Raw genomic sequence first — 13,162 nt, forward strand, 5'->3', positions numbered from 1 at the left:
TAATGCTTGAAATTCGACCAGCCTGGTGGTGGCTTCTCGATCAGGCAATTCGTCTTGAAGACATTGCAGATCAACATCCCTTCCAAATCGATCTCCTGAAAGATGCGTTGAAGAGCTTCCACTTGTTCCATAATTGTTTTGGAATCCACCATCTTGAAGTTCAGGAACTTCGTAGTTGAGAATTTCTGCATCCCAGACTCATCAGTCTTGTACTTGGTCTCCAAAGCTAGCCACAATGCTTTTGAAGTCTTGTACATACTGTAGAGGTCATACAGATCATTGACCAAACGGTTCAGAATCTGACCTTTGCAACAGTAGTCTCCTTGAGCCCAACTATCCATACTTCCAACCACATACACGTCAGTGTCACCTTGTGGAAGCATTGGTGGATCCTCTGTGAGGTACCTTTCCATGTTCATGCTGGCCAAGTAGTAGCGCATCTTGTTTTGCCACGTTTTGAACCCAGCTTTGCCATCAAACTTATCTGGCATCATCCCTTGGGAAGCCTAAGGTGGTATCCCCATGTGGGTTGATCCATTACCGAACAGATTTTGGCGCACGTTTTCCATACCCGAATCGGTAAGCTTCGTCTTTTCAAGTTCTTTAGCAAGGCGTAAAGCCAACTCCGCAGGAGTTTCAACAGGGGTTGCAGGAACCCTATCACCGTCAACGTTGGTGTTGTCTCCAGACATTTTTCTGTTTCACAATAAATAGATCTGATTAATATATTAATCAAACAATTCAAGTAATTAAATTACACTGAATTAGTTTTGCAAACTCGCTTAACAAGCGTTCGCAGAAACTTGTTTCACAAACTCACTCAATTAAGAGCGTTCGTGGAAACCAGAGAGAGTAGAAAAGAAATAATTAAAGTAAAAGCGTTCTTCAAAAACTTTCCGCGTAAGCACTGAAAGATGAAAGCAGAAACAGTTTTTCAGAAGATTTTGAAATCGTTTTTAAAATAAAAAATTCGAAAAATTCTCAATCCTTTTAAAGCGATAAGCAGAAAGCGGATTTATTGAATTAAGACTGTTAGGAGCGCAAAAATCGAATTGAGAAAATATGCGAATTATATTTAAATTAACGAAATCAGAAACGAATTACAACATCATAGTATAAAGCAGTAAATAAATCACGGAGGCGAGATATGATATCTCTTTCCTTAATTCAATAAATCGGCCGTAAGTGCTTTCGGACTATCACGATTTATGAATCCTAGGATACAACCGATCACGAACTATTACCGTAGCACACCAGTAATAGAACTCAAGCGAACAGATCTACGTTATACTCTCGAGACTACTAAACTAAGAACTTACTTGGACTAAGCAAGGGAGAGGGAGAGAGAGATCTTCAGAGGAAGGAGTGTTTATGTTTTTGTGTGTGAGAAATAATGAGAAACTATGTCTTTATATATAGTGGAAGGAAGGAGGTCTCAAGAAAATATTCACTGAATATTCTCGGAGTACTGCCCAAGTTTGCTTGCAGTTCACACCAAGTCTTTCCAAAAAATTAAATGGGCCTACAGCAGTCTCAAGAGCCAAAAAGCCCAAGAGCCCAAGAGACCACAGCCCGCATCCACGACCAGCCCGGCCCGGCCCGCCCTGCGTCCGGCCGGTCCCGCATCCATGCTCGGCCCGGTTCGGTTCGGTTCGCGTGTGGGAACCTTCCCTCTTCCTTCTACACACTTTTGAAACTAGAAGAGTGTGAAACTATATATATATATGAGTGAAAAATCAGTCATATTTCCGATGTGGGATATTTTCCAAACCATCCCAAGTAGCTCACTTCACACTCTTATTTCTCATTCAAATCAACTCTGTTTTGGACGTATGAGTATACCATCTTGTAGTACTCGTTACCAGCTTTCCATTGCACTATCGACTAGACAATTCCGATCAGCCATTTGGTCGGAATTTGGCCGGAAAGTTATTGTCCCTAAACCTGCAATTTTCTGAAACTTGTTTCTGAAAATTCAGTTCCAACAAGTAATGTGTAAAGTGTAATCGGTACATTTGATGTCAAGAGTAATTCAACTTTTTCTATTGTTTTAGAGTCACTCTCTAGTTCTATTTCGTAATCTTGAGTTGGTTTTGCTGTCTTTTTCATTATTCTGTTATTAGTTGTGGATTATATTCGCTTTGTTTTCACCAATAATAAGTAACAACATACAAAAAAAACTATGTTTATTTTGTTCGTTATTGGTTTGACGACAATATTAAATTTAGGTAGTAACATTATGTTTGTTTACCATCACAACACCAACGACCGATGTTAACGTTTTAAATAAGTAGTACGTATTAAATTTAAATGTTGATTTATTAGCATCTTTTAATCATTAGAATCAATAACAGAATCATTAAAGTATGTAACTCCAGTGTTTAATACTAGTATTAATATCGTTGGATTATCACTCGGATTTACATCAAAAAACAAATATGATCTGTTCACTTTAGTTTGTCTCTATTAATAAAAAAACAAACACCTTGTATTACACTTTGGCTTATCACACTTCTTATTACTGTCCTTCGTCACTGATACCCCTAACGTGACAGCAATTAAGCGAAGCATATGCTTGCAACAGATAATATTATGTTTTGTTTTCGGCAAAATTTGGTAAAAGGGGTATAAAAAAGGGCTGACGTGGAGGGCCATTTTAAGGCGATTAGGGTTTTTAGCTTGGCAGCCGAGTTTCATGGTTCTGACGGATCCGCCGCCTCCGGATACTGAGTCTGGTGCACTGGTATCGGATGGGACTCTCCCGCAGGATGTTGAGGTCAGTCAAGGGAGTTCTGTTAAGGTGGTGTCGTCTAAAGATGGTGTCATTGCCGCTGTTTCTACGGGAACGGGTGAACAAAAATCATGGTTAACGGTGGTGAAAAAAATTACACTTTCACGAAACAGGCTTTTGTGGTTACAGATGTTGAAGGGAAGCAGCGTGTAGTAGTTCCGAAGGATGTGTTTGTTGATGCAAAGCCACTGTGGGAGGATTTTGTTGTTGGCAAATTTCTTAGTGAAAAAGCACCCCATGTGGGGAAGATTCATATGATAGTTAATAAGATTTGGAGATTAGGTGATAAATCTTCACTTATTGATGTCATAGTGGTTAATGACACCACTGTGAAGTTTCGTGTGCGTAATGAGAGTATCAGGCATAGAATATTAAACCGTGGGATGTGGAACATTGGTGGTATTCCCATGATCCTCTCTAAATGGACGCCTTTCGTTGAGGAAGCACAGCCTGCTATGCAATCTGTCCCTTTGTGGGTTGTTTTGAGGAATGTTCCGTATTCCATGTTTACTGATAAGGGTTTGCAGTTTCTGGCGAGTGCAGTGGGTACACCACTACGTTTACACCCAAAAACAAAGGCCTGTTCAAGCTTTGAGGAAGCACAGATCCTGGTGAAGGCGGATCTCACAAAAGCTTTACCAGTTGAGTATCACTTGGCTGGTGAAGAGGAGGGGGAGTTGGATACAGTGGTTAAGTACTCTTATCCTTGGCTGCCTCCTCAATGTAGTAAGTGTCATAAGTGGGGACATCTGCAGGCTGATTGTCTCAAAAGCGTGGCATTGACTGAGCAACCGGTTTCTCCCAAGGGGCTGGTGGAAAAGGATACAAATGCTATGGAGTCTGGTCATTTGGCCAGTTCGCCGGTCCGGGAGACCACAGGCAAGTCTGTGGAGACAAGTTCAAATGGAGAGGAGGACCCGGTGAAAGACATTATGGGGCAGGAGGGAGAACAGGAGTGGATAACACCACAAAAAAGGGTCATAAATCTGTGGCTAGTCCGACTAAACTGCCTCCGTCGTTGCAGTCTGGGGAGAGATCTCTATTGTCTAATTCTTACTCGATTCTGAGTGAGAGGAATGAAGAAGAAGAGGTAGAGGAGGACGTGATGGAGGAGGAAGCCTCTCAGGAGTCGGCCAAACCCCCTCTCTCTGATGATGCGGCTAGCCCTGCGGCCTCTGCTTTGCCTGCCCCGGTGGACTCTGTTGCACTTGTGGTGGGAAGAAATGGACGGGGAGTTAAATCTACTATCACTATGCGCGAATCTATCCCACGTGCTTCAAAAAACGCTCATAAGTTTGTTACTAACCTTTCTACTCAGCCTCTACGAGATCAAAGTAGGACAGGTACCCAACAATAACTTATGTCGAGTTTTTTCTGGAATGTTCGCGGTTTCAAAAAAATGTCTAAACATTCCGTAGTTCGTGATTGGGTGAAGAAAGAGAATTTTCAGTTTGGCTGTCTCTTGGAAACAAGAGGTAAGGAATCTAAGGCTGCGAGTATAATTACTTCAGTTTTTCCTGATTGGTCTTCTTTAACAAACTATCAGTTCAATCGAAGAGGAAGGATTTGGGTGATATGGGATTCAAACGTTCGTCTTACTCCATGTTACACTAGTAGTCAGCTGGTTACCTGCTCGGTCTTGCTGGAAGGGGCAGAGAAGGAGTTTTTCGTTTCGTTTGTATATGCAGCTAATAGTGTTGACGATAGAAAAGCATTGTGGGAGGATTTTAAGTTTCACCAAGACTCTCCATTGTTCCGCGACAAAGCATGGATGATATTTGGTGATTTTAATGAAATTCTGAAGGGAGATGAGCACTCACTCTTGGATATCCAACCAACTATATCACAGGGAATGCGTGATTTTCAGGCGGTTGTGCAGCATTGCTCGTTTAGTGACTTACAATCTCACGGTCCGTTGTACACTTGGTGTAATAAGCGTGACTTTGAGCTTATCTGTAAGAAGCTTGACAGGGTCCTTGTAAATGATGTTTGGCTGGCTGAGTATCAACAATCATATGGTGTTTTTGAGGCAGGAGGCTGTTCTGATCACTTAAGATGTCACATCAAAATTGGGGGAGAGAAACCTCGACTGCGACGACCGTTTAAATTCTGCAACGCTTTGGCAGAGGATGATAACTTCTTGCCAATGGTTAAAGAGTTCTGGGATGGTACTGAGAGTTTATTTCACTCAACTTCAGCAATGTACAAGTTCTCCAAAAAGCTTAAGGCCTTTAAACCGCAAATAAAGCAGTTAAGTCATGATCGTTTGGGTAATCTCCAAAAACGCACTAAAGAAGCGTTTGAGTGTCTATGTACTTGTCAGACTGAAACATTGCAGAATCCAACAGATCAGTTAATGCAGAAGGAAGCGGCTGCCTATAGTAGATGGCTGTTTGTAGCAGGTTTGGAGGAAAAATTCTTAAAATAAAAATCTAAACTACATTGGTTAAAAGTTGGCGATGGCAACAACAAGGTGTTTCATCGTGCAGCTAAGGCCCGCGAAGCGCGTAATGCGATCAAGGAGATTCAATGCTTAGATGGTAGCATCGCAGATACACAAGAGACAATAAAGCAAGAGGCGGAGCGATTTTTCTGTGAATTTTTGGGATACAAGATGCCTAACTACCAAGCAATCGATGAAACAGAGCTCTCCACTCTGTTAACATATCGGTGCTCGGAAGCGGATCAGACAATGTTGATAAAAGATGTCACGGAGGCTGAGATACGAGATATCCTATTCTCTATGCCAAGGGATAAGAGTCCTGGTCCTGATGGATACACTGTGGAGTTCCTCAAGGCGACTTGGTCAGTTATAAAAAGTGATTTTGTTACCTCTGTTCAATCTTTCTTTAAGTTTGGCTTCTTACCAAAGTGAGTAAACACCACTATTCTAGCTCTCGTTCCCAAGAAGAAAGAGGTGAAAGAGATGAAAGACTATAGGCCTATTTCTTGCTGCAATGTGACATATAAGGTGATATCCAAGCTTCTATCTAATAGACTTAAACGACTTCTGCCCGCTTTTATCTCTCCAAATCAGTCTGCTTTCGTCAAGGACAGACTATATTAATGGAGAATGTCCTCTTGGCTTCGGAGATAGTTGCAAATTATCATAAGGAAACTATGTCACCTAGAAGCGCTATAAAGATTGATATCTCTAAGGCATTCGACTCTGTTCAGTGGCCATTTTTGCTAAGCATCTTCCGCACTCTGCATTTCCCGACACAATTTATCAAGTGGGTAGAGTTTTGCATTACCACTGCTTCCTTCTCAGTCCAAGTTAATGGAGAGTTGTCTGGTCTCTTTCGCAGTGAGAGAGGGTTGAGACAAGGCTGTTCTTTATCTGCTTATCTCTTTGTGGTCTGCATGCAGGTCTTGTCCGCTTTGCTTGATAAAGCAGCCGAGGAGAGACGCGTAGGTTACCACCCGCGATGTAAGAATATTGGGCTCACACACTTGTGTTTTGCTGATGACTTATTGGTGTTTACAGATGGGACTAAAACCTCTATCGAAGGCATTCTTCAGACTTTTCATCATTTTGCCGGAGTATCAGGACTGAATATTAGTCTCGAGAAGTCTACAATGTATATGGCCGGAGTCACAGCCACTGAACAAGCTGAGATTCTTCAATCTTTCCCCTTCGCATCAGGCACTCTTTCAGTTTGTTATCTTGGTTTGCCCCTATTAACTAAGCGTATGACAACCTCCGACTATACACCGATCCTGGAGCGCATCAGAGAAAAGTTTAGTAGCTGGACAGGGCGATATTTGTCTTTTGCGGGACGTCTACAGCTCATCAGCTCAGTCATACAGAGCCTAACGAACTTCTGGATGTCAGCTTTCCGTCTGCCGTCAGCTTGCACGAAGGAGATAGACAGTATGTGTTCTGCATTCTGTGGTCGGGACCCTCTCTTAATACCAAAAAGGAAAAGGTTGCCTGGACGGATGTCTGTTTACCGAAGGAAAAAGGTGGTTTAGGGTTGCGTTCTCTGACAGAAACAAACAAGGTGAGTTGTTTGAAACTCATCTGGCAAATTTTGGCCTTGAACTCTTTATGGTTGGATTGGCTCCGAGCTTACTTACTCAACAAGGGTTCGTTTTGGTCTATCAAAGCTAACACTACCTCTGGTTCATGGATGTGGAGAAAGCTACTCAAATATCGAGACTTGGCTGTGAAGTTTGGTCGGTACGAGGTTAAGAATGGAGAGGGTATCTCCTTCTGGTACGATAATTGGTCGCCGCTGGGATGTTTACTCTCTATTGCAGGTCCTCGGGGTACAATTGATATGGGGATTGGTCTCCATGCGACTGTTGCGGAAGCACTCTCACTCATCGCCAACGCCGTCACCGAGTTGATCACCTGAATCAGATTGAAGCAGTTCTAATGACAATACGAAACAAAGGACTTTCAGAAACAGAGGACGTGGTCCTATGGCGAGGTAAAGGGGATCAGTTTAAGACTAAATTCAGCACAAAAGAAACTTGGGAGAACACACGGATATCCAGACAGAGGCAGCCATGGGCAGCGGGTGTTTGGATTTCTTAGGGCACTCCCAAGTTCTCTTTTATACTGTGGTTAGCAACACTAAACCGCTTAACAACCGGTGACCGTATGCTATCTTGGAATTCACGGGTTGACGCCTCCTGCCCCCTTTGCTCTGCAGCTCAAGAAACCCGAAACCATCTTTTTTTCGATTGCTCATACTCTTCAGAGGTGTGGACAGGACTCATGTCTAATTTGCTTCTAACCAAGTTCTCTATAGAATGGAACAATAATAATCTGCAACTCCTAGTCGACACATCTTTGGAGCCTACCACTCTGTTTCTTCTCCGCTATGCTCTCCAGTCCTCGGTCTATTCACTCTGGCAAGAGCGAAATCAACGTCGACATGGCGAGCAACCAGTACCCTATACTCAGTTCATCAAAAATCTCGACAGACAGGTCCGGAACAGGCTGCTCTCGCTTCAACCAGGGGAAATTTCACTTGCTGCATGGAGCAATGGTTGGGATCACGCTAAAGACACTAGTTTGTTAAATAAAATTTCAATTTCTTGTCAAAAAATTTAACTACATGCTGCACTTGATGTAAACACTACTTTTTTTGGAATAAATTTTACATTTTATTCAAAAAAAAATTTTGGTAAAAGGTTTTTGTGGTATGGTGGCTTAAAATCCATTAGTGAAGGCACGAGTGAAATTTTTTTGTTGAACAGCAAACTCATTATATAAATAAAATTTATAGTCCATTTTTTTCGTAGCTAGCTTCGTCCAACTCCCGGCGGGCTCTGTCAGCAAAATTACAGTTATCTATCAATATTTTGTTTTGCTATCAGAACCAGCCGGGGAGTAGTCATAAATTACTTGACCAGCAAAACTAAAGTTATCTATCAATATTTTGTTTTAAACATAAATCATCAAAACAAAAAAAACCAAAAGAACTAGGTTCGAACCCGCAGTACACCGCGGGTCATATGTTTTATAATTTTGAAGTTATAGTTTTTTATGTTTGTTACTAAGTAAATTTTATTTTGCAATTATTTAATAACTATTTTAAAAATACAATTAATTTTAGTTATAGTATGAGTATAACTTAAAAAGTTTATTATTTTTAATAGAATTAAAATCTTTTAATTAACTTGTATATTTTGGTCTTTTTTGTGATACATTAAAAAGTGATTTTGGTGTTTATAATTATTAATTTATATATAGTACACCACGGGATGAAGCATAATTCTGTTTGATAGATTGGGTTACAAATTAAGTAGAATTTATATGTATAAAAACCTAATATCTATTATATATATATATATATATATATATTGTTTGTGTATGTCGGATGTAATATATAAGCTTATTAATATAAAAAAGGTTTTAACCCGTGGTGCACCGCAAAATAAATATGTTAATTTATATTGATATAGTAAGATGATTTGTAGGTAAAGTAGTGTACATCAAATACTGGTTATTCATATTTGACCCGTTTCAAAAATAAGGGTAACAATGATTTTAAAGTCGGGTACATTATCGAGTACTGATTTTCTTATTATCGATTCTGTTACTTGACCCGTTACTGCCGAATTATTATCCGAACCAATATATCCGCTTTATTATTATAATATAATAGATAAGTATTTTATATAGTTTATTCAATATATATATATATATATATTTATTTATCTATCTATTTATTTATTTATTTATATGAATATTCTGACCTGATTTGCTTTCATTTTTGGTATGATTTTATATTTCATATATATATTATGTGTTATATAATTTTATTTTCTATTGTTTTGTGAATTTTTGTGTATTAAATATGTATTACTCATATATGGAAAATGTGATTAGAATACAACAATATGAGAAAGGGTTTTAAAGATATATAAACTTATGATTTGGTAAATTAAGATTACACTTAATATATGTTTTGATACAACTAACAACAACAAAATGTAGATAAAAAGTTTGATTATACTGAAGTGACAGTGTGTTGTAGAGAGTTTCTTCGTCTCTCATCCTAGCCGGTATAGCACATGAATCCAAGCAAGTAATATTAAATCCAAATTAGGTATCAAATTCAAAATAATGACAAAAAGATAAAAAGGGGGAAAAGGTACCTTGATTAATAAGACCCTAGCAAGTAGCAGTAAGAGTGATAATCCGTCAACACACTCATCTACACAAACACAAAATTTATGTATAAGTGATAAGCCATAGACCCGAACCTGTCTCAAGAGCTGGAGAATATTATTAGTCTTTGGGTCTATAACATTAATAATGTATCTTCAAGAAATTGTTGTAACAATTCTATTCTCATTCTGTTTCTTAGGATTTATTCATCATGACAACCGTGGTGATTAACAATCTCTTTCAAATTGCTTCATAAGTGATCAACAAAGAGAGAAAATAGAGTCATCATCAAAGGAAAGGCCACAGTAAAAGATTTTACCTTCTCAAGGCACTCACAGATCGATATTGATGGCTTCTAATCCATGTCAGGATTTGATTCAAAGTCCCGAATAAAGAATATTGGTTCACACTCCATCTGCAAAGCAAAAAGAGAGGGAGACAGAGAAAACTAAAGAGACTGAAAATCCATTAATTTAATGCACATCCAAACAACAAAGACTGTATTCTCTCCATCTCATGTCTAGTTTGCTGCTTTTTCTCCTGTCATCTCCGCTCTTCTCTGTGAATTTTGCTGCAAAAATGCAAAACACATAAATCTGATTACATTTTATACACTCAAGTTTAGATTTTTAGTCGATTAGGATATGGATTAATGTACCATGGTTTCATATTTATGTTTCTCGTAAGAGACATAGACTTATTTGACGTACTCCCCAAAGCCAATAACCTGTTTCATATGTCAAAACACAAATAAAACCATAGAGCCTCTAAGCTAAACATCAAACAATGCAATTGGTCGTTTTACAACGACAGAATGGAACACGACCACCGGGAAACCAAGTAATTGCTGACCTGATTCCAACATTGTACAACACTTGGATCTTGGTTTCAACATTGTACTGTTTCTTCTGCAGGTCTAATTGTTGGACCAGTTTCTCATTTTTACTTACATAATCCTTATTTGCATCATTCTAAAACTGCAATTATACCCACAAAACATTCGCACACCAACTTACATGATCTCCAAGAGCCAACTTCTCTTCCTTGAAATCCAAATCCAATTTCTTCTCATCAGCTTCAGAGCCCAAGCTTCGTAGATTGACCATGAAAGACATCTTGTTCTTCTTCTTCTGGGCGGCGACGATTGACAGGAGAGAGAAAAGAAGGTCAAATTAAATTTATTATTTAGAAAGAAAAAAAAGTTACAGGATCCGCGTGTTTTTAAAACGGATCCGGTCAAATACATGGGTCTTCTTCTACAAAACGGGCTGGGTAATCGAATTTCCGTTTTTCTGACGATTGTACCCTTCTCAATTTCGAGAAACGTTTTCCTTTTTATAAGATTGAGTGACAATCTATGTAAATACTTGGATAATTTCGGACATATTAAAAAACGTACTCCTCTTTTAATTATAACCTCTTTTAATTATAAGAAGATATATAAATCACGAGACTTTATCATAAATTACCTTACTTCTCTGAGTCTCTCATTGAAATAGTAGTAACAAATTTACAATAAAGCTATCTTTTAATTGGGGTGATTATAGTGATACTCTCTTGACATGTCGCGTTCTTAGAAATCATATAGGCCCAGATTCGTTTGTTTTGGCTCAATCACAAAATAAAAGTGGGCTTTGGATATTATTGACTGTCGGGCAAAGAGGTTGAAGCAACATGTGAAGAGTATTTTCGCATTCTCGAACGGATATATAACTTATAACGAACATCAAGAATATTAATCGGAGTAGGATGACTCAATTTTGACAAAGCTATAACGGAAGGCAAAGCGAACCAATGAAACATTATTCATGTGAAATGGGGCCAAAGCCGCTCCTATTTGACCCTTTTCTTGTGATGTTTGCTTTGACTTTATTCAACTCTTTCCGTGATATATGTGCCGTCAAATCCTCTCTCATTTGGGGAGACTTATTCAAAGTGGAACTTATTTTTTAGAGAAAAAATTACATAATTAATGCTTGTAGTGGAATGAATTAGCTTTACATTACATTGCTTGTGTCTTATGTATTTTCAATCGTAAACATAATCAGAGAAAGAAAATAAAAAATCAATTTTCTACCAAAAGGCAGACACACTTGTTTTTAAAAATCAAAATCAAAATAAAATATGGTCGTTGTTTTGCTTTGAATAAATAGAAAGTAATCGTGACTGGAGCGTTCAGCTGCCAACCATCTAGCATTGCTAGTTTGCTACTACATCTCTCCTTTTCAATTTATCCAACATTTTGTTTGATATATATTTCTAATTCTAAAAAGCAAAAAATAATGTCCCAGTGTTAATATTTATATTAACACGCTTTACAATATAGTCCTTTTTTGACTTTTAAATGAAAAAAAAAAATAACGTGATGATTGATATATAAACTTGTTAGCTCATATCCAAATTACTTCCAAATCTTCTCACTCTCTCTTTTATCAAAAAATGGAGGCTGAGAATTTGATGAATCTCTCTCTTCTCCAACGTAGAAACGTTTCACAAAACCTAGACTTAGAGCTCGTCTCTACTGTCAACAAATCCTCAGATGATCCTCTCCCATATTACACCTCCCTCAAAGATCTTCTCCCATCCTTCTCTACCACCGTCGATTCCCCTGCCGTCACCTCTGCTGCATCAGGTCCCACCATCAGGATCCGCAACCGCCTTGTAAAGCAAGCTGCTTGTGCTTACCTTCAGCCTTCTACTCCAACTCCCTCCTCTAACCCTTCTTTCCTCCGTCGTGTCTCCTCCTCTTTCCTCCGACTCTTCTCCGCCTTATTTGATTCACTCCTCCGCATGTTCCCATCTCCTCGGAAAATCTTCAGAGCTTAGTGATTAACATACAACCGAGAAAATCATGAAACAATTACTGCATAATCTCTGTTTTCTTTTTCATGTATGATTCAATATATTTTTTCTTTTATTTTAAAACAAATCGTGAAGATTTTTGAGGTTCACGTTTACATAAGACGCCTCAGCTTGAGCCATGGAAGTGGCGCGAGACACTATACGTTCGGTTATTCTAAGGGGATATGTTGCCAAGACTTGTCAAACGGACAAAAGAAAGGAGCCACCGCCCACCGATGTATATTATTATTAGTTACGTGTTTTATTGTTTGTTATTCAAAGTTAAAAAACATGTTGCGTAATTTTACTATTTATATTAGATATGAATGGATATTTAGGAAATCCAGAGAATGGAGGTGCCAGCTATAGCTATATTAAATAATTAAATACTTTTTCATGCTAAATTATTCATGCTTATTTTACAGTCTTATCTTCAGAGCATACATTTTTCTGAATTTCATAAAGATCAATTGAAATAGATGGTTAGAGTTAGAGGTGCGACGGGCCTGCTAATATATTTGGTCTTCATTCTAAACTCCATAGTCTCGACTATTCTAAAGAGAAGAGCGTTTAGTACTAAAAGATATAATGGATACTGTAAAGTAGTGGGTTTAAAACACAAATGCGAGCTGTGTTTTCTGTAAGTACCCGCTAGAAACGAGGGAGCATTTGTTCTTCCTGTGTCCTTTTACCCAGAAAGTGTGGAAGGAGCTCATTGAGGGTCTCCTCGGAGACAGATTCACTGCGACTTGGTCTGAAGTCATCTCCTTACTCACTGGCACTGAGCTGGATAAGAGTACCAGATTTATCTTGGGTTACACTTTCCAGAACACGATTCACTCATTATGGAGGGAGCGAAATGCTGGACGACATGGGGAGACACCGGTTCAGGAGGCAATGCT

At 38.8% G+C, this 13,162-nt stretch overlaps 1 protein-coding gene across 1 annotated transcript; it reads left to right on the plus strand.

The window, feature by feature from the left end:
- Positions 1–11,799: 11,799 nt before the first annotated feature.
- LOC104711801 (uncharacterized) lies at positions 11,800–12,664 on the plus strand. Its single transcript, XM_010428566.2, has one exon. The coding sequence runs from the start codon at positions 11,859–11,861 to the stop codon at positions 12,243–12,245; it is 387 nt and encodes a 128-aa protein (XP_010426868.1). The 5' UTR covers positions 11,800–11,858; the 3' UTR covers positions 12,246–12,664.
- Positions 12,665–13,162: the final 498 nt, after the last annotated feature.

The sequence above is a fragment of the Camelina sativa genome, chromosome 9 (genome assembly GCF_030686135.1).
Source record: "Camelina sativa cultivar CO46 ecotype springtype chromosome 9, ASM3068613v1".
NCBI classification, from domain to species: domain Eukaryota; kingdom Viridiplantae; phylum Streptophyta; class Magnoliopsida; order Brassicales; family Brassicaceae; genus Camelina; species Camelina sativa.

Coding starts and splice junctions, on each gene's coding strand:
- LOC104711801 (XM_010428566.2), top strand. CDS start 11,859: ATGGAGGCTGAGAATTTGATGAATCTCTCTCTTCTCCAACGTAGAAAC.